Source organism: Arvicola amphibius, chromosome X (genome assembly GCF_903992535.2).
Source record: "Arvicola amphibius chromosome X, mArvAmp1.2, whole genome shotgun sequence".
In the NCBI taxonomy this organism is placed as follows: domain Eukaryota; kingdom Metazoa; phylum Chordata; class Mammalia; order Rodentia; family Cricetidae; genus Arvicola; species Arvicola amphibius.
In genome coordinates, this window is record NC_052065.1 from 91,534,318 (window position 1) to 91,557,939 (window position 23,622).

General features: G+C 41.0%; 1 protein-coding gene across 1 annotated transcript; it reads left to right on the forward strand.

Moving 5' to 3' along the window:
* Window positions 1–666: 666 nt before the first annotated feature.
* Window positions 667–22,170, forward strand: Prps1 (phosphoribosyl pyrophosphate synthetase 1). The gene is made up of 7 exons (XM_038316381.2): window positions 667–918; window positions 12,512–12,695; window positions 14,008–14,106; window positions 15,923–16,047; window positions 18,216–18,389; window positions 19,751–19,910; window positions 21,154–22,170. Exons 1-7 carry the CDS (start codon window positions 797–799, stop codon window positions 21,244–21,246), a joined length of 957 nt encoding a protein of 318 aa, XP_038172309.1. The 5' UTR covers window positions 667–796; the 3' UTR covers window positions 21,247–22,170.
* The last annotated feature ends 1,452 nt before the right edge of the window (window positions 22,171–23,622 follow it).

The window sequence follows — 23,622 nt, forward strand, 5'->3', positions numbered from 1 at the left end:
CTTCTCTGACTGAACATACTAGACTCCAGGGTCAGAAAGGAAATGCAACTTTCTCCGGCATTGTTCCGGGCTGAGTTGTCTGCAGTCACTTTCCCCTGGGACTTGCCCTTCAGGTAAAAACTACACTTGGTAATTAGAGCCGGCAAACAAGCCCTTTGGGTGGTATGCGCCTGCGTTATGGCTGTCTTTGTGATGTAAAAGTGCTTTCATTTAACCCCATACTTACAACGAGATAAAAATCCCGATCAGAAACCTGCACACTCACATCCCGCTAAGACAGATATATTTAAAGGAAAATGCATAACAGGGATGGATTTGGTTTCTTGATCTGAAACAAAAGAAACAATACGGATGATTTCCCATTTTGGGGAGGGGGCGGAGATCTAGCCCAACGGGTCTGTAAAATTCCTCCACCTACATCTTTTCACACCCAGAGAACCTGCTCCACGCTTTCCAGATAGCATTGCCCTAACAGGGTGCTAGCAGGAGGCGGGGCTACTTCGTAGCCTTCCCCCCCCCCATCCAATTGTCAGAAAGAGTAGTTGGGCGGCAACGTTACCGGAAAACTCCGCCTCTCATTCCGGCTCAGCCAATCCGAAAAGGCTGGGTGGGACACTTACTTTGTGATCCCGCCCCCTCGGCACTCGATAATTAGAGCCCCGCTCTGGGCGGGAATGTAAGATGGCGGAGTAGGAACGCGGTGCGGTAGGTATTCAGGGTACCGGCTGACTTCGTATCCAGTCTCCGCAGCGGCGGTAACCACTGAGCAAACAGCGCGTCCGTGTAGTTGCCCAAAATGCCGAATATCAAAATCTTCAGCGGGAGTTCCCACCAGGACTTATCCCAGAAAATTGCTGACCGCCTGGGCCTGGAGCTAGGCAAGGTGGTGACTAAGAAATTCAGCAACCAGGAGACCTGGTAAGGACGAAATTGGCATCCTGAGTGCACCTCACCTGCCCGGGTGGCGGGACCTTGTGGGAAGGAGCAGCCGCGGGAGTTCGGTTGCCCTGAGGGAGGGCAGAAGGGGACCGCTGAGGTTAGCTTGCCCGTGAGCTGTTCCGTTATCTTACCTCGCCCGAGGGTCGCGTTTATCCTTGCCTTGCGGCTAGGTGGAGCCAAGATGGAGGGGGCAGGAGTAGATGTTACATTTGAAGGTTGGGGATGGAGGATCTAACGGGGGCGGGCAATGGACTCCCCGGAGCTCCTGGAGGGGTACCAACGCTTAGTTTCAGCCATGGGGGGACACGTGGCTTGTTTCTTAACTGTGGAGCCACTAGGCTGGATTCGGTTCGCTTTGGGGCGCTTTGACTGGTACACATCAGAGAACCTACCGCGTTCTGATAGCCCCCTCGTGGTCTTTCTCCTAGAGTCGGAAAGCTTTTTGATTCGAACCGCGGCGTTCTGGTTTGGTCTTAAGGGAAGCGTATTCTGAGTATGCGAACATGTTACCATTGCCCTTCGATTATCAAGCGTCGGCTTTTTCTATCTTCGCAATCTGTCTGTCGGGGAATTGGAACCACCCTTAACTTAAATCGAGGTGGTAAGGATGAAGTGGTGCTTTAGCTCAGCATCCTTGATCTTCAGCATCTCAGCCTGAGTCATCCCGAAAGTCTTGGGGAAAGCTAAATTGTGGAATTGGAATTTTTGACTTTTCCCAATGCCGCTACAGGCACGCCTCTTCTCGGTGTTACATGCGTGGGGATGTAGGAACGACTTATACGTGAATTGAAATTTGAGGGTCCTTTTTTTTTGATGTTTTGCCTTAAAACTCCTCGTCCAGCACTGGTGTGCGTATGTGCGTAGTGTCACGCACCTGTAATCTGTAATCACACCACTGGGCAGAAGCAGGAGGATGGCCAGCCACAAGCTTGAGGCTAATTCTGGACTCGTCGGACCACATAGTGAGATCCTCTCTCAAATAATTACTAACAAAACTCGCTCTCTAGCCCCAATTTCATGGTCCACGTGCACTATTGGACCATGTGAGAGGTTACCTACTTCAGTGCCTTTTCCAGCCGTATGTGGAACGTTCTAGGTCTCATGCACTGTATTTTGTTTTCCCACAGTAGATAAGAGCACAGGCCATAATTCTTTTTTTCATTGTTTTTTTTTTATTTTTGTTTTTAGGGTGCTTTTTGAGGGGGAATCACCTGCAGGTCTCTAACATGTCATCCTCTTGCCTCTTTGCCTACTTAGTAATGGGATTACTGGCAGGAGCCATCATTATCCCTACAGCCTGCAATCTTACATCATCTGTTAGGGGTCATTTTTTAAAAAACTAATGATCAGTTAAATTTATTTTATATTTAAGATTTATTATGTTTATATTTATGATTTATTTATTTTTATTTTTTAAATTTGTTTTTTTAAAGATTTATTATGTATACAACATTTTGCTTCCGTGTACGCCCGGATACCAGAGAGGGCACCAGATCTCATTATAGATGGTTGTGAGCCACCATGTGGTTGCTGGAAATTGAACTCAGGACCTCTGGAAGAGCAGCCAGTGTTCTTAACCTCTGAGCCATCTCTCCAGCCCAAGATTTACTTTTTATGAATGTTTTGTATCTTCAAAGTGATTTCCAAATATAACTTTTTTTTGTTTTGTTTTTTATTTTTCCAAATTAGGGTTTCCTCTGTAGCTTTGGAGCCTTCCCTGGAACTGGCTCTTGTAGACCAGACTGGCCTTGAACTCACAGAGATCCACCTGCCTCTGCCTCTAGTGCTGGGATTAAAGGCGTGCACTACCACAGCCTGGCTATAGCTTTATTTTTTTATTTATTTTTTTAGACCTAGCTAAAGTTAATCTGTTACGGGTGGATTAGTATGCTATTAATTGTGATGCAAATGACAGTGCAAACACAAGCATCTGTAACCAGGCCATAAATACCTTAGTCAAAAGAGGAGTGCAAGCTGCTTGTTACCTCTGACCGTTATTATTCCTGGGCCTCAAGAAAACAGCCCCAGACTTTGAGAATGATCGTTTAGTTAGGGAATAAAAGTGTTTCTCATTTTAGAGGTTTTCTTTACCCTTTTGGTTATTGATTCTTCCCCTGTTTTCAGAAACGAAATGACTGCTCTGTCCTTGTGTTAATCCTTTGCCCTCTGCATACTGCAACACAGCAGAACCTGGGGTTATATGTGGGTTGGTGGTCATGGGAGAAGAGAGCGACATGGTTTTCTACTGCCTGATTTTGATCAAGCCACTTGAGTAAGGCGTTTAGGTTGTTGTTTTCTTAGTTTATGTGCGTGGGTGCTTTGCCTGCAGATATGTCTGGCATGCATGCCTGGTGCTTGCTAAAGTCAGGAGAGTGGTTAGATTCCTCGGAGTGGCATTTCACTTTATTTTAATAAATAAATGCCTGAAGAATGGGAGGACACAGCTCTCAGTCACAGTCTCATTCTGAGGTGCCCAGGAGGCAGGATCACCATTTTTGGACTGAGGTTGAGGTAAGAGCCAGTGGCTGGCTGCTTTGCTTTTCTGGTCTTCAGGTTGAACCCCAGTATCTATCTTTATTTATCGTACTTCATTTGGCGCAACGTGGGAAGCACGATTAATAAAAACTCAGAGAGAAATTGGGGTTCAGAGCAGCCAGCTACTCTTACCTTCAGGAATCTCAGAATGAGACTGAGAGCTGTCTGTTCCTGTTTTATAATCCTCTCTAGGGCTGGGATTAAAGGGGTGAGTTACTGCTCTCTGGTCTGTAAGGGTGACCAGTGGGGCTGTTGTACTCTCTGATCTTCAGACAAGCTTTGTTTATTCATATACAAATAAAATGTCACTACAATCCCTGGGACCGGATCACAGATGGCTGTCAAGTGCCATGTGGGGTCTGGGAATCCTCTGGTAGAGCAGCCTGTGCTCTTAACCACTGAACTGACTCTCCAGCCCTGAATATAAGTTTTAGCTTTAAGTTTGGCTTTGAAAAATGACTGAAATGTTGGTTATTAAGCAAAAATGTTAGTGGAGGTTGGGTGTTGAGTTGCTAAGTGCTTTATTTTATGTGGGGTGGGGGAGCCTGGAGCACACCTGGCTGCCTAGAACTTGCTATGTAGACCATGCTGGCCTTGGCTTCATTGGTACAATTAACAAGCCTGCACCATCACACCCGACCTCAGAACGTTTTTTTGTTTGTTTGTTTTAGGTTTTGGTTTTTTGAGATAAGGTTTCTCTGTAGTTTTGGCTGTCCTGGAACTCACTCTGTAGTCCAGGCTGACCTCAAACTCACAGAGATCTGCCTGCCTCTGCCTCCCACCCAAGTGCTGGGATTAAAGGTGTGGACACCACACCAGGCTAGAACATAATTTTTTAAAAGATTTTGTTTTATTTATATGTAAGTTTGTGTGTTGGGGGGGCATGTGTCACATGTTTGGACACTTGCAGATTCCAGAAGAGGGCACCAGATGCCCTGGAATTGGGGTTACCGGTACCACCTGATGGGACATTGGGTCTTCTAGAAGAACAAAACAGAGACTCTTAGTTTCTCTCTCTCTCTCTCTCTCTCTCTCTCTCTCTCTCTCTCTCTCTCTCTCTCTCTCTCTCTCTCCTTCCCTCTCTCCCTCCCTCCCTTCCTTCCTTCCTTTTCTCCTTTGAGACTGTTTAGTTCTAACAGTCCTGAAGCTCACTATGTAGACCAGGCTTGCCTCCCAACTCACATCTCTTCCTACCCGTGCTGAGAGTAAAGGTGTGTGCCACTATACTCAGTTAAGGACTCTTGAACTGTCGCTTTCCCTAGAATACAAATCTTAAGGACTAACCTCTAATGATGCTATTATATTTGTCATATAGTTTTAGATGTTTAAACTGTTAATAATTATTCTTGTTTGGAAATCTTTGTCCTTTCCCATATTGTACAAAATGCTGGACTTTATTTTGACAAATAAAATGTTTTCTCTCCCGGAAAAATCTAGATTATGAGGTTTCATAATTAATAACCCATCTGCTTTAAAGAATTTGAAACCAGGCAATAGTGGCACACACCTAACATTCCTGAGGCAGAGGAAGGCAGGTCTCTGAGTCAGAAAGCCAGTACGTTTGTTTAGATTTACTTTATCTGTATCCCTTGGCTTCTGGCAGCTGAAGGGATAGAGGCATAAGTAACATGTTTTTATTTTCTTACAGCTCTCTAGAGACTTCCATATAGAAACTCCCAAAGGTTTTATGGATGGGTCATTTACACAGTGATAAAGAATAGCGTGAAAAATGTAATTTTGGGGGTGTTTTTTGTATTGGCTCATGTTTGCAGCTTTGTATAAGGTGATAAGCCACCCTGCTTTGAATGCTTTGAAGACTCATTTAAGCCTAGCAGACTGTCTAGGGTCCGTTGTGAAATTGTTTGTTCTCTAACTCCTAATCAAACAACCTGGCAGTTGTAAGTGAATGTGTGGAGCACATGGTATTCCTTTACTGAAACCATAGGTAGGCCTCTGATAGCACACATAGAGGGCAAAGCTGGCCTTATTGGAAATCAGTGCGCCCAGCTTCTCTCTCCCAGGAGAAAGGAGATCTGGGTCAAAGAGGGGAGATGCACGAGAGGAGTGGACAGGTTTAGCCATTCCTGAAGTTGCTCAATTGTTGGAAATACTTGATCTAGAATGCCTGAGCCGCAGAACTAAAGCACTTTATCAGGCAATCTAGTCTCTCAAGGAAGTGAGAGTAAAGACCACACCTTTAATTCCAATACTCCCGAGGCTAAAGCAGGCTGATCTCAGGGTGCTTGGTCAACCTGGTTGCTTTGTTTTGTTTTCAAAGTCACAGGTAATCTAAACTAATTCAAACTTCCTTGTAGCCCAGGATGACCTTTATGGATCCTCTTGCCTTAGCCCCTTATGCTGTCTTAGCCACATTTGAAGTGCTCAGTGACCATAAACATGAGGTCAGTGAGTGAGTCCTATATGGTACCATGCCTTTCTAAGCCTTATTTGGAACACATGCAAGTAGTTCTTGTAGAAAGGCCTCCTTGGACCTCTCTGTCCTATGTGAACTTTAAAGAATATTTTCAGAATTTATCAATTATATAGCAGTGTGACTTGACCAAGTGTTTTGAAGAGACAAGCCAGAATGGTGAGGATAATTGGAAGAATCACTTTAACCTTTTTTTAAAAGTGCGTGTGTGAGAGAGACAGAGGAGGGAGGGAAGTGTCTGATTTCCTAGAACTGGAGTTACAGGTGACTGACTGAATGCTGGAAACCAATCCAGGTTCTAGTTAAGAACCACTGAGCTGGGCTGGAGAGATGGCTCAGTGGTTAAGAGCATTGCCTGCTCTTCCAAAGGTCCTGAGTCCAATTCCCAGCAACCACATGGTGGCTCACAACCATCGGTATTGAGGTCTGGTGCCCTTTTCTTCCCTTCTGGCATACATGCAGAAAGAATATTGTATACATAATAAATAAATAAATATTAAAAAAAAAAGAACCACTGAGCCATCTTTCCAGCCCCTATTTAACTTTTTGTGATAGAAGCCTCGAAATAAACACATGGCTTGAGTTTGAATCCAGAGCCCAGTTAAAGCTGCGTGCACCCACAAACGTTCCTTTGGGAAGATGGGAGGTAGAGACAGGGACCCCTGGAAGCTTACAGGCTAGCCAGCCCTATACACAACAAAAAGACTGTCTTAAGGTGGAAGGTGAGGACCAAAGTTGTCCTCTCTCTCTCTCTCTCTCTCTCTCTCTCACACACACACACACACACACACACACACACACACTATATGCACACATTAAAAAATACTAATTCCTAAATATTGAAGAACTAGTCAGTGTTCAGTTCTGTTATAAATGTGGTTTTTAAAAATAAAAATTTACGTATTTATTTGTAAGTTTGAGGGTCAGAAGACAACTTTGGAAAGTCAATTCTTTCCTTTACCATGTGGATTTCAGGAATGGAACTCAAGTGATCAGGCTTCTGGCAAGCAGCTTTATGAGCTGGACTATCTTGCTCACACCTAACAGTTCTTTATTACATTTTATTTATTGAGGGGCACAATGGAGTCAGTTCTTTTCTTGCACAGGGGTTCTGGGAATTGAACTCAGGTTGTCAGGCTCTGCAGCAGGTATCGTCACCTGCTGAGCCGTCTCACTGGCCCACGGTTTTGTTGTTGTTGCTTTCTATTTCACATAGGATCTTTAATTTGTATCCTAGGCTGGTCTCTAACTCAGTCCTCCTGTTGCAGCTTCCAGAGTTTTTTGCTTACTGGTATGTGTCGTCCTACCCAGCTAAATTTATATTAAGTATGTTTGATCCAGAATGCAAATAAGATCCATTGAGAATAAGTAATGGATAGTTTTATGTTACTTTTTTTTCTTATATTTTATTTTCCACATATGAGTGGTTTGCCTGCATGTATGCCTGTGTACCACACGCTATGCTCAATGATGCCTACAGAGGCCAGAAGAGGGCGCTAGATCCCTAGAACTGTTGTTAGAGATGGTTGGGAGCCGCCATGTGGGCGCTGGGAACAGAACCTGGGTCCTCTGCAAGATCAACCTCTCTTAACCTCTGAGATACACAAGTTCTCGGTTTTGTTTTGTTTTAGAGACAATTTTAGGCTATGTTCAAATTTCTTATATAGCCTGATGTTCCTGCCTCACCCTGCAATTTAAGGCTGCACCCACACCTAGGTCGGATCTACACCAAGACTTCTGTATACTGGGGAAACAGTACCCTACCAATTGAGCTACATCCTTAGCTCTGTTCTTTTAATGGTTCTAAATGGTTAATAAAAACTACCAGGAAAAGTATTGTAATTGGTGACCTAAAAAATGGGTAAGTGCCCCCCCCACACACACACACACAGGATTTTTCTGTAGTCCTGGCTGCCCTGGCACTCTATTATACCCTGGAATTTATTATAAATAAATTACTGGTGGGTAATTTATTTATAGTTCCAGATATTAGGAAGTAGAAAAAAGATATATCCAAGGAGTATAAAGACTGTAGGTGACAAGCTAGGGAGAAAATACTTGGAGGTGAACTATTCTCCCTTTTTTTGAGACAGGCTATGTAGCCTTGGCTTTCATTACTTTTCACTAAATACCCTCAAATCTGACTCTGAGCTGGGCAATTTTCAGGCTAACTGCAGAAATTGGAACTCTCCCAAGTTCCCTCACAGCATTCCATAGTCTCTCAGAAAATACAGTTAGAATAGGTTCTTCTGACTGACCACAAAAGAACCTTCATTTTCTTATGCTTCTCTTACCTCAGCCTTAATTGAGAGATGCAGTAATGGTTACGTGATATACACAGGTAGAATGATGCACAGTTATTTTTACTATTTATTTGTTTAGTTAGTTGTTTGGAGACAGGATCACAAACCGTGGCCCAGACTAACCTGGAGCTCACTGTCTGTCCTAAGCTGCTCTCAGCATAGTGTCTTGATTATAGGTGTGCACCAATTCAAGACTGAATTTTGAACCAACAGGCATGGTGCTGCGTTTGGAGATGGTGGCAGGAGACTCAGAAGTTTGAAGTCATTCTCAGCTCTGTAATAAATTGCAGGCCATTCTGAATTACATGAGTCCTTCCTTGTCTGAAAAAAAAATCAAAATAAATTTGAATTTTGCGAGCAGAGAGTATAATTCAGTGGTGGATCACTTGTCTATCATGTACAAAATAATGAGTTTTATTCCCAGTGTCACAAAAAGAATTTTGTATTAATAGTAGATTTGAGAAAATATGCAATATATATTTTACTCCTTTATAACTTTCTGGGTATAATTCTTTATGCCAACTATAGTTTCTTGTAAAGCTATGGTATATTGTAACAATCAGTATATTGACACAGATAAAAACATCAAGATATAAAGGGTCTTTTCTATTTGCTCTGTCATGACTACATTTATTTTTCTCCTCCTGTCTTTCAATGTTATTTTTTTATATTGACTTTATCTGGTTTTAGTATCTGAGTAATGCTGGCCTCGATAAAATTGAATTGGAACCTGTTTTCTTATCTGTTTCTGGAAGACTGTAAAATTAGCATTAATTCTCTTGCAGATTAAGCTTAGTATTAGTTTTGTTGCCTAATTTTTATTTAATTTTTCCATATGATGATCCTCCCCACCTCCCTACCTACACAGTTGTTTCTGTTGGCCATCTTAGAGGTTTATCAATAGGTATTGATTTTTCTCTCTCATATAAACTAGCTTTTGGTTTTGTTGATTTTTCTTCCTTTTTCTCTTGTCTTTAAATTTTTATTTTTATTTTATTTTATTTTTTAATTTTATTTATTATATATACAATATTCTGCCTGCATGTATCCCTGTGGGACAGAAGACAGCACCAGGTCTCATTACAGATGGTTGTGAGCCACCACGTGGTTGCTGGGAATTGAACTCAGGACCTCTAGAAGAGCAGTCAGTGCTCTTATCCTCTGAGCCAGCTCTCCAGTGCCTTTTATTATTTTTTTAGACAGGGTCTCTTTCTTTTTAATGTAACTATCCTGCCTTTAAAATCCCCATTACCCTTCCTTGGTGTCCTTCGCCCTGGAATTATAGATACACACCACCAACACTAGCCCAGTTTTGTAATTTTTAATTAAAAGTTTTTTGTTTGTTATTTGTGTGTTCACACATACATATGTGTGAATATCAGAGGACAACTTTGTGAAATTGGTTTCTCTTACTACACTTTTACATGGATTCCAGGCATTGAACTTGGGTCATGAGAGACACACAAACACTTTACCTATTGAACATCCCTCCCTCCCTTTTTATTTTTAGATGTTTTTATTGGTAGAAAACCAAGGATCAGCATTTTTTTTCATTCTTTTATAAAATATAGTCTACTTAATAGAGTAATCTACTTTTGGATTTTTCAAAAATATATTTATCTTTACAAAGATTTTTATTTTGCATGTGAATGCTTGCCTGTATGTATATATGCACACCACATGTATATAGTTCCTACTGGAGCTGGGGTAACAGCTGCTTGCAAGCCATCTGACATGGTGCTAGGAACTGAACTCAGGTTCTGCAAGAGAGAACCATCTCTTCAGCCCCAATATTTCTCTTGTGTAGTCATGTGTGTTTGTGTAGGAGTATGTACATATTAATACAGGTGTCCGTCCACAGAGGCCAAAGGTGTCAGAGCCCCTGGAGTTGAAGTTAGAGGTGATTGTGAAACCTCCGAAGTTATGTCCTCTGGAAGATCAATTCATGATCTTAAGGACTAACTCATCCCTCCAGACCACTTTGCAAGTTCTTATTAAACAAGGCTTTCTACTTAGGTCAGAGTAGTTAGCACAGAATGAGATCAGGGCCTGCATCTGTTTCATTCACCATTGCATATTCCTAGTAGAGTACCTTAGTTCTAGCATGAGTATTTATGTTTGAGTGAACTGTCGCTATGGTGGGGAAGATGCTGTCTTCTCTATGCAGCATCGGTACAGAACAGAGGTGATTCATTCCTACTTTTCCTTATGTGTGACTAGAATAGTCACCATTGATAACAGATTTGATACCATATCTGATGGCCACCATATGAAGTTATATGGTGCAGTTGCTTTTTTAGTTTTTTATTGATATTTATTGAGCTCTACATTTTTCTCTGTTCCCCTCCCTGCCTCTCCCTTCCTCCCTTCAATCCTCCCCCAAGGTCCCCATGCTCCCAATTTACTCAGGAGATCTTGTCTTCTTCTCCCATGTAGATTAGGTCTATGTAGTCTCTCTTAGTATCCGCATTGTTGTCTAAGTTCTCTGGGATTGTGATTTGTAGGTTGGCTTTCTTTGCTTTATGTTTAAAAACCACCTATGAGTGAGTATATGATAATTGTCTTTCTGTGTCTGGGTTACCTCACTCAAAATAATGTTTTCTAGCTCCATCCATTTTCCTGCAAAATTCAAGCTGTCGTTATTTTTTTCTGCTGTGTAGTACTCCGTTGTGTAAATGTACCACATTTTTCTTATCCATTCTTCAATCGAGGGGCATTTAGGTTGCTTCCAGGTTCTGGCTATGACAAACAAAGCTGCTATGAATATGAACATAGTTGAACACATGTCCTTGTGGCACTATTGAGCATCCTTTGGACATATACTCAAAGTGGTATTACTGGGTCTTGAGGAAGGTTGTTTCCTAATTTTCTGAGAAATTGCCACACTGACATCCATCCATAAGGGTTGTACCAGCTTGCATTCCCACCAGCAATGCAGAAGTGTTCCCTTTTCCCCACAACCTCTCCAGCATAAGTTGTCATCAGTGTTTTTGATCTTGGCCATTCTTACAGGTGTAAGATGGAATCTCAGAGTTGTTTTGATTTGCATTTCTCTGATGACTAAGGATGTTGAACATTTCCTTAAGTGTCTTTCAGCCATTTTAGATTCCTCTGTTGAGAGTTCTCTGTTTAGGTCTGTACTCCATTTTTTTATTGGATTATGTGATCTTTTGGTGTTCAATTTCTTGTTCTCTGTATATTTTGGAGATCAGACCTCTGTCTGTAGGGCTAGTGAAGATCTTTTCCCATTCTGTAAGCTGTTGTTTTGTCTCGTTGACCACATCCTTTGCTTTACAGAAGCTTTTCAGTTTCAGGAAGTCCCATTTATTAACTGTTTCTCTCTCATTGTTTGTGCTACTGGGGTTATATTTAGGAAGTAGTCTCCTGTGCCAATGCGTTCAAGTGTGCTTCTCACTTTCTCTTCTATGAGGTTCAGTGTGGCTGGCTTTATATGTTGAGGTCTTTGATCCATTTGGACTTGACTTTTGTGCATGGTGATAGATATGTGTCTATTTTCTTTCTACTGCATGTTGATATCCAGTTATGCCAGCACCACTTGCTAAATATGCTTTTTTCCATTTGATATTATTTGCTGCTTTATCAAAGATCAGGTGTTCGGGGGGCTGGAGAGATGGCTCAGAAGTTAAGAGCATTGCCTGTTCTTCCAAAGGTCCTGAGTTCAATGAGTTCAATTTCCAGCAACCACATGGTGGCTCACAACCATCTGTAATGAGGTCTGGTGCTCTCTTGAGGCATGCACGCAGACAGAATATTATATACATAATAAATAAATAAGTATGTAAATAAGTAAATAAATAAGTAAGTAAGTAAATAAGTAAGATCAGGTGTTCGAAGATGTGTGGATTGATATCCGGGTCTTCTATTTAGTTCCATTGGTCCTCCTGTCTGTTCTTATGCCAATACCAGGCTGTTTTCAGTACTGAAGTTCTGCAGTAGAGTTTGAAGTCAGGGATTGTGATGCCTCCAGAAGTTCTTTTATTGTACAGGATTGTTTTGGCTATCCTGGGATTTTTGATTTTTCCATATTAGCAATTGCTTCTATAAGTTAACTTTCTACTTTAAAGTCAAAGTTACTTTAAAGTTAATTTTTTCATGCTGTGTCTTCATTCATAAGATCAGAATATTTTTGTATAGTGAACTGGAATGAGCTGCTTCTGGTTATACTGCTCCCTTAGGTCTGAAGTGATCAGTATCCACGTGGAGCTATAACCCATGCATAGCATGCCTGAATACTGATGCCATGACATCTATTGTTTATGCTCATTCTCTTTTTCTATTTTAGTGTGGAAATTGGAGAAAGTGTACGTGGAGAGGATGTCTACATTGTTCAGAGTGGGTGTGGTGAGATAAATGACAATCTAATGGAACTTTTAATCATGATTAATGCTTGCAAGATTGCTTCAGCCAGCCGGGTAACTGCAGTCATCCCATGTTTCCCTTATGCCCGCCAGGATAAAAAGGATAAGGTATGAATGGATTTTTTAAAAATAGTGCTGGTAATCACACTCAGAGCTAAATGCTAGGCTAGCGTTCTACCACTGAGCTGTACCTTCAGTTCAGATCTTGTTTTTTTTTTGAGACAGGGTTTCTCTGTATAACAGCCCTAGCTGTCCTGGAACTCACTCTGTAGACCAGACTGGCCTAGAACTCACAGATGTCTTCCTGCCTCTGTCTCGTGAGTACTGGGATTAAAGGTGTGCACTGCCCCCTCCCGGCTCCAGAATCTTTTTAACAGAGGGTAAAGAGGAACATTACTATCAGTTATATCAGAGCATTTAAAAATGATTTTTTTTGAAACAGGGTTTTCTGTGTAGCTTTGGAGCCTGTCCCAGAACTCACAGGTATTTTGTATTGCATATTTTATTTAAGTCATTTTAACTTTCATTCAGCTGACAGATTGTTGTTAAGACTAATCAACAGCCGGGTGGTGTTGACAAACGCTTTTAAGCCTAGCACTCAGGATGCCAAGGCAGGCTCAGGTAGATCTCTGAGTTCAAGGCCAACCTGCTCTGCTCTACAGAGTGTATTTTAAGGCAGCCAGGGCTACAGAGAAACCCTGTCTCAAAAAACTATCCCTCCCAAAGGAGATTAACCAGCAATCCTTTGCAGCAGAATGCTTTTGTGTTTGTGTGTGTGTGTGTGTGTGTGTGTGTGTGTGTGTTGTGCTATTGGACACTAGGGCCTCACACATGCTAAACAAGTGCTCGGCTACTAAACTATATATCTTTTCTTTTTCTTTTTTGGTTTTTCGAGGTAGGGTTTCTCTATGTAGCTTTGGAACCTGTCCTGGAATTTGGTTTGTACGCCAGGCTGTACAGATCCACCTACCTCTGCCTCCCAAGTACTGGGATTAAAGGCAGTGTGTATTCTGGCAACCTATTATCTGGTTAATCCTAGCCCGAGCGAGGCAAAAGTAGGTAGATATCTGAGTTTGAGGCCTTCCTAGTCTACAGAGCCAGTTCCAGGATAGCCAGGGCTATGCAGAGAAACCCCTATCTCGAAAAAATGGGGGTAGGGAGAGAAAACCTAAAAAAAAAATAAAGAGGTGGGCAGGGAAACATCCAGAAATGGTATATGCCTGTAATCCCAGCGCTCAAAAGACTGAGGCAGCAGGGTCAAGACTTTTCTAAGCCAGTTTAGACTACAAGATCAACGGCCATACTGTATGAGTTTCTTGGTGATTTGATGTCTTTACAGTATAGGTACTTGGTAAATGTTTCTCAAGCAAATGAACTGCTTTCATCTTGGCTTTTCTTTTTTCTTTTTTCTTCTATTCAGAGCCGGGCTCCCATCTCAGCTAAGCTTGTTGCAAATATGCTATCTGTCGCAGGAGCGGACCATATTATCACCATGGATCTACATGCATCTCAAATTCAGGTACCAGTGGAAGGAAGCTAAGTACTGAGAGTTAGAAAGGTGGGAGGAGAGCCAGGCATGGTGGTGCACATCTGCATTCTAGAGACTGGAAGCTGAAGCTAGAAGTTAGTAAGACAGTTTGGTATTATGGCTAGGACATAGGCTTTAGGATTACAACTAGTCTGGATGCTTCTTAGACATACTAGCACATTAACTTCATAACCTTGGACAAGTTACTTCTGAGCATAATATGTGTTCATTGTTATGGTTTTAAAATATTAATTCTGATATACTTGGCTGAAGACTGGTGTAGCTGATACAATCTATTATCAAGATTATTCCCCTTGAGTAATCAGTCTTAAATTAGAGCTGCAGGCATTAAAGATTTTTCATAGAAACCCAGAGCAAGAGAAATCAATCGCCACATTTATTTTATGCTTTCTAAAAAAGCTTTCTGCTACAAATGGTGTTGCATATATATAATCTTAGCACCTGGATGTCCAGCCAAGGAAACTGAATTCCAAGACAGCCTGTGCTGTAGCATAAACCTTGTTTAAAAGTATAAACTCTCGCCGGGCGGTGGTGGCGCACGCCTTTAATCCCAGCACTTGGGAGGCAGAGGCAGGCGGATCTCTGTGAGTTCGAGGCCAGCCTGGTCTACAAGAGCTAGTTCCAGGACAGGCTCTAAAAACTACAGTGAAACCCTGTCTCAAAAAACAAAAAAAAAAAAGTATAAGCTCTCAGCCTGGTGGTGGTAACACACATTTAATCCCAGCACTCGGGAGGAAGAGGCAGCAGATCTCTGTGAATTTAGGGCCAGCCTGGTCTACAAGAGCTAGTGCCAGGACAGGCTCCAAAGCTACAGAGAAACCCTGTCTCCAAAAATAAAACAAATAAAAAGTATAAATTCTCGGCACTTAACATTTGAGTCTTCTGGCAATACAAGGAGGTGCATGAGACAGGAGTGTACTCATCCTATAAAAAAAGAAATAACTGAGAAATGCAACTGGTTTGTATCAAGTAGAATTAATATACCTATCTCCTGATTTCTGGTTATTCTGTATAATCATTCACTATAAGCAGTTGCTACCATATATATATATATATATATATATATATATATATATATATATATATATGCCATTATGCCATATTGCTTATACTGCTTCATCAGTTTGGCCAGCACAAACGCCAAGTGGCATAAAACAGTGTATATAAATTGTGAGTTTGAATATACTGGCTTGGCAGTCCATAGTACTTGGCTGAACTTGACTGTTTACAGGGCTCGTTTTTGTTCCTGTGATTAGGTGTGGGTTAGCTAAGGCCTGATATTGCTGATCTTGCCTGGAAAGGGGACTACCTTGGGCTTAACTTTCCCAATACTTTGAATATTGTAGTAAGGTATTTTCCATTAACTTAATTGTTCCTTTTAAAATTTTGTGTGCGTGCATGTATGTGTGCATGGATGCATGCATGCTGTGTTGCATGTGGAGGTAAGAGAACAACTGACAGGACTTCTCCTACCAAAAGTAGGTTCTCAAGATCAAACTTGGGCTCCTTTACCTGCTGAGCCATCTCACCAACCTTTTTTTTATTATTACATTGATTGATTTTTGTTCATGGATGTACATGTGTTGGAAGCATGTGTATGTAGAACTTTCAGTAGTCAGTTCTCCCATGTGAATCCCAGGGAGCAAAATCCTCAGGTCATCAATCAGACTTGACAGCAAATACCTTAGATGAAACCTATCTGTGAATCCACTTTCTTTATGTTAGCCTTTCATAAATGGAAGAGAAGAAAATGAAATAAATAAGCTAAACTTGACCCTTTTTCCAGGGCTTTTTTGATATCCCAGTGGACAATTTATATGCAGAGCCAGCTGTCTTAAAGTGGATAAGGGAGAACATATCTGAGTGGAGAAACTGTACTATTGTCTCACCTGATGCTGGTGGAGCCAAGAGGTATGTTTGTGATACTATTCTTCAAAAATAATGTGCTGCTAAAATCTTTCAGATGGTAATATCCCATCTGATGGGGTTCTCCCATCGACGTGCCACTTTTCACAACTTCAGATTGGATGTGCCAATGGCTAGAATGTGGGTTGGATATAGTTTTCACTCTGTGCTGGCTTGAGTCATTTGGAAGGCAGTGTAGACAGGGCCCTAAGTAGTCATTACCATGACTGTTACATTAACATCAGTAACTTGGCACTGCAGAGTTAACACTGCTGTAACTTTATCAGGAAGGGTAGGACATTTCATGTGCAATCGGTTTATTCTTAAATTCCATATTGATGGGTAAATAAGGTTTACAAAGCTGTTGGTTAGGCCATTTGATCCTTGGGATTAAATTACTAAACAGAATGGGAAATAAAGTATGGTTTTTAATTTAAAGCCAGGACCCTAAATTTTTTAATCCAACTTATTGCTAAGGATTAGCAGTTATAGCTCAAATAATGTAGATTTAGAGCCTTGATTTCCTTAGTGGATTGCTTATAAAAAATATGGCCCATATTCTTATTGTGGAAATAAAGTGAAGGACTACAAGGCTCAGATGAGTAGAAAAAACTGTTAGAACTTGCCAAAAGTGACACAAATCATGAAAAATTCAAAAAGTTCAAATCTTTCTCAAGCATCTCTTTAATCTCAGTAACTTCAGTGGAAGTGATAACCTGGGAACTTGTTGTTTATTCAGGTTACAGTATAAAGACATCCCTATATAGGCGGGTCACACTTCATCTTAACTTCTTAAGCATCATCTTCACATCTTTCTTAGGGACTTAGAAAATAATTAATTTGAAATAATCAAACAGGCTTTTTAAAGTTTGGTATTAGTTTGTAATTCTTCTTCATTCTAATTAGCTCATAGTGATGGAGGATTTTCCAGTTGAGCGTTGCTCACTTCTGTCTTGGCAGGGTTGGGGAGTAGGTAAGGGTACCAGTGTGGTTGTAATTTTCACAGTAGCTCTCCACTCAAGGGTGTACATGTTACTTTCCCAGCCCTTTTCTGCTTTGTTGGAGACTGAATGTGTTGGCCAGTGAGCATGAACAGTTTGGAACACTTGCGATAACTGGTCATGCATTTGTCTTGGATGTCATGGTTCCAAGTAAATTAGTTACCTCTGTTACATGCCTAAGCAGTAGTAATAGAGAGCACAAGGTATGGTTCCTTTAGATCCAGGTAGAAGCATTGCCTAGAGTTATGGCTCAAATCTTGTATGGTAAGAGGTTCTTGACCTGTTCAGCAAAAATTCTGTTCACAAAAGAAATAGGGCATAGTACTAAAGTTTGATCAATGTTACATTTAAAAACACTTAAGTCTGAAGCATGAGTCTTTTCTTTGTGACAAAGATTACGCACTGGTGCGTGAGCACACATCACAGGGGTAGGGTAGCCTATTGTCATTTGCACTGAGTGACTTTCTCCTTGAGTGAATATGTTGTATCTCGTTGTCAGTATCTTCTAACCAGGCTTTTAATGTGGCTTGTATTATCTTTAAGAAAAGTTCTCTTTGCGTTTGATAATTTGGGCTGTAGCAACATGCCCTGTTTGTCTGGTTAATTGGTTTAATTTTCTTTCTAGCACTTGTAGAAGGAATCCCAAGCTTGGTGACCAGGCACAGTTGCTATTTACCATTGATGGTGCTTCATCACCGTCGTGGGAGATGAGTGTATGGACGTGCATTGAAAGGGTGGACACTGCTCCACTCCTAGCTTCAGATTCACCTATCATTTGTTTCTAGAACCACAAGTCTTCCATGATGGGATTGGGACAATCTATGTACTCCTGCACTAGCTAATAAGATCTCTCTTTCCTTCTGCCTTCAATCTGTTAAACTAATGTACCTTAGCATATACTGCTTCCCAGGATTGGTGAAGGGTATGTCTACCCCATCCCCAGAATGAATGGTAGAAGTTTATTCCTATACTGCCATTGATATTACAGAGGCATTAATCCATAAAATCCAGTTTGTAATGTTCGTTTTTTGAGATGTCAATGATTGTTGCTTTCTTTTAGAGAGATGGAACCCAGGGCCTCATGCATGCTAGACAAAGCTGTCAACCACTGAACTACACTTTCAGCATTGGAAGCCACATAGGCATCTTTAACTCTGGACCTCTATCTTACAGAGTGACCTCCATTGCAGACCGATTGAATGTGGATTTTGCCTTGATTCACAAGGAGCGGAAGAAGGCCAATGAAGTGGACCGCATGGTGCTGGTAGGAGACGTGAAGGATCGGGTGGCTATTCTTGTGGACGACATGGCTGACACTTGTGGTACAATCTGCCATGCCGCTGACAAGTGAGTGCAGGGTGTTGGGCTAGTAGTTGAAGGAAGAAGCTAACTACTGCTTTGCCGATTTTCTTTTGAAATACAACTGAAGGGGGTAAATAGCTTTGGGATATTTTGATCATGTAAGCTTTTAATACATACAGGTGAATAAGTATTTCTCATTTCAGATTTTTAGTTTTTATAAAGAGACACTGCTTTTATATTAAGTATGTCCTTACTATCAAAAGTCAAGTCTATCACATAAACTATCTTCCAAAGTCCTTTCTTAGTAATACAATCTACCACAGACTGGGTTGTTTCCATTATGATGACGTGGCTGACTGGGAGCTGTGGTGAGTCAGTATTTGGATCACACGTTGCTAGATCATGGAAAGGTCCAAATTCCACATCTAGTTTTTACTGAAAATATATTATGTTTGCCATTATAAAACTCAAAGTCATTAAATTCAAGCGTAGTCAAAACAACTTCTAGATGCTAAATTTGCCCTTTTAACCATCCAATTCAGCAACATTAATTATATTTACATTATTATACACTGTTGACTTTTGTTTTGATGAGTTAGAAATCCAAACATGTCCTTTACATATTTATTCATTTTGTATGTGTGCTTACATGCACATGCCATGGCAAGCATGTAGAAGTCAGAGGACAACTTTTGGAATGGTCCTCTTCTTCTACCCTGAGGGTCCCAGGGATCAAATTCAGGTCAGCAGGCTGGGCAGCAAGCACAGTCAAATGCGAGTATTCCTGGTTAAGCTTATTTTCAGGTTTATAGATTTTTTAGTCTTTGTGGTACCATATCTTTTTTTTTTTTTGTGGTACCATATCTTTATCGTGTAGTTTTCCAGATAACATTGAAGGACATTTCTCTTTTTACCAGCCAGAAAGGAAAAAGAACACAGATTAACCCTGGAAATTTTGTAAGTTCTGCTAAGATAAGGCTTAGTGCAGACTTCACTCCTTGATGTGACCAGTACTGTGTCCCCCTAAAATTAATATGTTGACTTCTTGCCCCAGGTGTGGTTTTGCAGATTACCCTTGGGGGGCACTTAGGCTTAAATAATCAGATCTTGAGAATAGGACTCTCATGTTATAATTAGTGACCTTATTAGAAAAAGATGCTTGCTATACTATCCTTACATGTGTACTACTAGGAGGTTATGTGAACCCACAAAATGGTACATACTATCAGCCAGGGAAAAAATTGTTTCAAAATGAAACCTATGTTGTCAGATTCCAGACCTGTGAAGCATAAGTTTGTGCTTAAACTACTTAAGCCACTGTTCGGCTATGACAGACTAATACTCTTTCTTCTTTAGAGTTCGGATTCTGCAGTTGCATGTCAGATTAATCAGCGTTTTTCCTCTAGACTTCTCTCAGCTGGAGCTACCAGAGTTTATGCTATCCTGACTCATGGAATCTTTTCTGGCCCAGCCATTTCTCGCATCAACAACGCATGCTTTGAAGCAGTAGTAGTCACGAATACCATACCTCAGGAGGAGAAGATGAAGCACTGCTCCAAAATCCAGGTGACTGGGGTTAATCCAGAATAAACATTTTCTTCAGTGCTTTGTAGGTAGTAGCATGTTAAGTCAGATGTGTGAATAATGGGTTTATCTGTTATTGTTTTGTTCTGGGAATGAAACCCAGAGTCTTGCTCCTGTAGGTAAGGACTGTACCACTGGATTTCTGAAGCCATCCTTTTTTCTTTTGGCACTGAGAATGGACCCAGAGCCCTACTTTCTTTGTACATTTTTAAGGTATACTCTCATTAATTTGCCCAGACTGGCCTTGAATTCACTCTGTAGCTCAGGCAGGCCTCGATTTTGAAATCATTTTGCTTCAGTCTCCCAAGAAGCTAAGGGCCTGGCTTCCTTCTTTGTTTTTGTTTGTTTGTTGTTTTGTGTTTTTTTAAGGTAAGGTCCTACTTACCTTAAAAACTCAGAAGTCTACCTACCTATGCCTCCTGAGTGCTAGGATTAAGGGTGTACCTGACCGCACCCAGCATTGTGTACTTTTTTAATTAACATTTTTTAGATTGTGTGTGTGTGAATTTCAGAGGCTTAAAAAAAGCGTCTTTGTGAATTTATTTTTTGCTTTTTTTAAACAGAGCACATTGTTGACTAGGGCTTAGACTAAGACTCATTGCAGTTCTCTTGCCCCAGCCTCCCAAGTACTATGATTACAGGCGTATTCATTTTTGTTAGTGTTTTGTGTTTTGGATTTTTGTTTTGTCTTTCAAGACATTTCTCTATGAAGCCATAGCTGTCCTAGAACTCACTCTGTAATCCAGGCTAGCCTCAAACTCACAGATGTCTGCGTGCCTCTGCCTCCCAAGTGCTGGGATTAAAGGCATGTGACACCACCGTCTGGCTAATTTTATTCATTCATTCATTTATTTTGTGTGTGGGTGTGTGTGTGCGCGCCCACAGGTTGTTACAGAGGACTAAAAGAGGGCATCAGATTCCCTGAAGCTAGAGGTACAGGTGGTTGTAAGCTACATGAATTGTATTGAGAATTGAACTCTAATCTTCTAGAAGAACATTGCTGAGCCATCTCTTCAGGTGCTATACACTCATACTACACGTACAGCGTCAGTGTTTTGATGATCTTGTATTTGTCCCATTATTACTAGCATCTCAACTCTTTCTAAGTAACTATAGTGAAAAAGGAAGAGCTGAGTGCTAGATTCTTAGTAAGGGTGCTTTCTAGGCTGCAGATGGACCAGCAAACTCCCTGCATACTAACCTGGTACATTTCTTGCCTTTATAGGTGATTGACATCTCCATGATCCTTGCAGAAGCCATCAGAAGAACCCACAATGGCGAGTCTGTCTCCTACCTGTTCAGCCATGTTCCTTTATAACAGGATAACTTCTGAAGCTTCTTGAAAATAAACCAACCCCACCCCTCATGTTTCTTGGTATTTGAGTTCAGCAGAAGAGCCAGCTTGCTCCAGCGTAGCTTTTTACATCCCACATTAGATACATTAGAATTTAGCCTAAATTGGAGAAGGACAGATTGTGCTTAACTGCTAGGATGGCCTACTTGTGTTGTTTCATCCTGTCTTGCTTGTTTATTTTGTGAGCCTTGCAGCTGTAACTAGAGGTCAGCTGCTGAAAGATGTATAGACTATTGAGAATATTCCACAAGGTCCATAGGACATTGATAGAGCTCATACTCCATTGCTCGGGAATGCTTTGGGGTTTTTCTTCATTCGGAATGACTAGCAACAAAGTCAGCCCATATATGATACATTTTCAGAGGTTTGTGCTAAACTGTAGCAAGAGCCCTGAGCATCCTGGAACATATAGTTCCAGCAGTTGAGCACCCTGTTAGGCAGGGGTAGGTAGCTCAATGCAGTAATTAACCTTTGGGAGGAAGAAGCCTGATCCATTGCTATCTGTTTAACTCTATAGCTTGAATTCTCTACACCTGGTCCTTTCCTTTTGGCTTTACCTTCAGCCGTCTTGACCTTTTCCTAGCCCAAAATATCATGAACTCAGTGATCATTGTACTTGTACCATAATCTTCTGTGAGACAGACTTGCTTCTTGATGTGTAGCTGCTAACTTTCACTTTAGATACCTTGCTGTAGTATAGTCTTCCTTAGCTTATTACCACTGTGGCGGTGGGTTTGAGGTGGTGTCTTAGTGCCTTTTGATTATTTAAGTATTTAATTTTCATCTTCTTGGATCCCTTTGGTCTCTCAAATGAACAGATTTCTGCTAAACAATTTGGTGTTATAGTCTCTTGTTGAGAACTTAATAAAATGTCTGTTAGTTAATGTATGCAACTTGGTCTGTGTCACATCTGATTTCTCTGCAGAAAGTTTGTCTTTGGTGTCTCCCTGTCCAATGTATATCTTATTTTTTTCCAAGACATTTTAAACAAAGCAACAATGGAAAGACTTTAAGGTATTTGAAGTTTGCTGAGAATTAGAAGCAATCTAATTCTGTGCCGTGTATCTGAATTATATGATGCATAATGCCTCCTGGGTTTCTGCCACTCATTCCTGGGGATCCAAATTCTTATTCCTTTTGAACCAATTTTGCCTCCTACATCACTGTTTGGCATTTAAGTTCAGCCCTTCAAAGTAAAACGTGTGGTTGTAAGCATGTACAATTTCAACATAAATTATGATGCATTCCAAGATTTTTAAGTGGTTTTCTTTGTGTGCGACTATATAAGAATGTGTGTTTTCTTTGACATTCTTCGTGATTTTAGAGTTTGCTGGAGAATGCTCCTTTCTGAGACAGGATTTCTCTGTGTAACCCTAGCTGTCCTGGAACTCTAGACCAGGCTAGCCTGAAACTCAGAGATCTGCCTGCCTCTACCTCCTGAGTGCTGTGCCATCGCTGCCCAGGTAGGTCTTTTGTCCTTTTAAACCTGGATCAAGTTTTTATTTCGTTATGCTTTTGTTGATTATGGGGATAGCTGTAATACAGTTAAACTTTTCACAAAAGTGATTCCAGAGGGATTAGAGTAAGCTATGACCTTTTTTTCTGGAAGAAGCTGAGGGAGCTAATCATGCTCCTTCCTGAAGGGTTGAATCAGTGTGTCAAGGTTCATTTCAAAATACAGTAGTTACTTATCTATAGATAATACTGTAAGAACCATATTGGCTACCTGGAACCATTAGGTATTATATAACCATTATTATATAGTCATTTTTTCCTATACAGGCGTACCTGTGATAGTTTTGTCTATAAGCTATGCACTGTAAGACAACAACAAAACTGAGCAATTATAGCTCCATTAATAAAATTGCCAGTGTCACTATTGTGCCTTGGGGTCATTAAGTGCAGTAATGGACAGCTGATGTGATAACTAAAGACTGGTAGGCTGTTAGTTAGCATATATAGTGTGGCTAGGCAGGGCAAAAGGATGGTTAAGCCCCAGGCAGGATTGTGCAGTAGCATTAGGTCTCATGTGACACAACTTAAAGTTGTTTTATTTCTGGGTTTCACTCTAAGACCTAGACTGGAACTCTAATAGCTAGGGTGAGGCTTTGGGGTCATTCTTTAACTCTGAACTATACCTACAGCAAGGCAACTGCCTATGACATTAAGGAAAGCGCCATAAGCAGGCGCCTACAGCGGGAGAACCCCTAATGTCTTAAACATTGGTTTGTTGTGTTTTATTTATTTTTGAGATAGACTCACCTATCTGGCCTCTAGTCAAGGTCTTCCTGCCTCTACCTCGTGAATGCTGGAATTAAAGGCAGGTACCACTCATGCCCA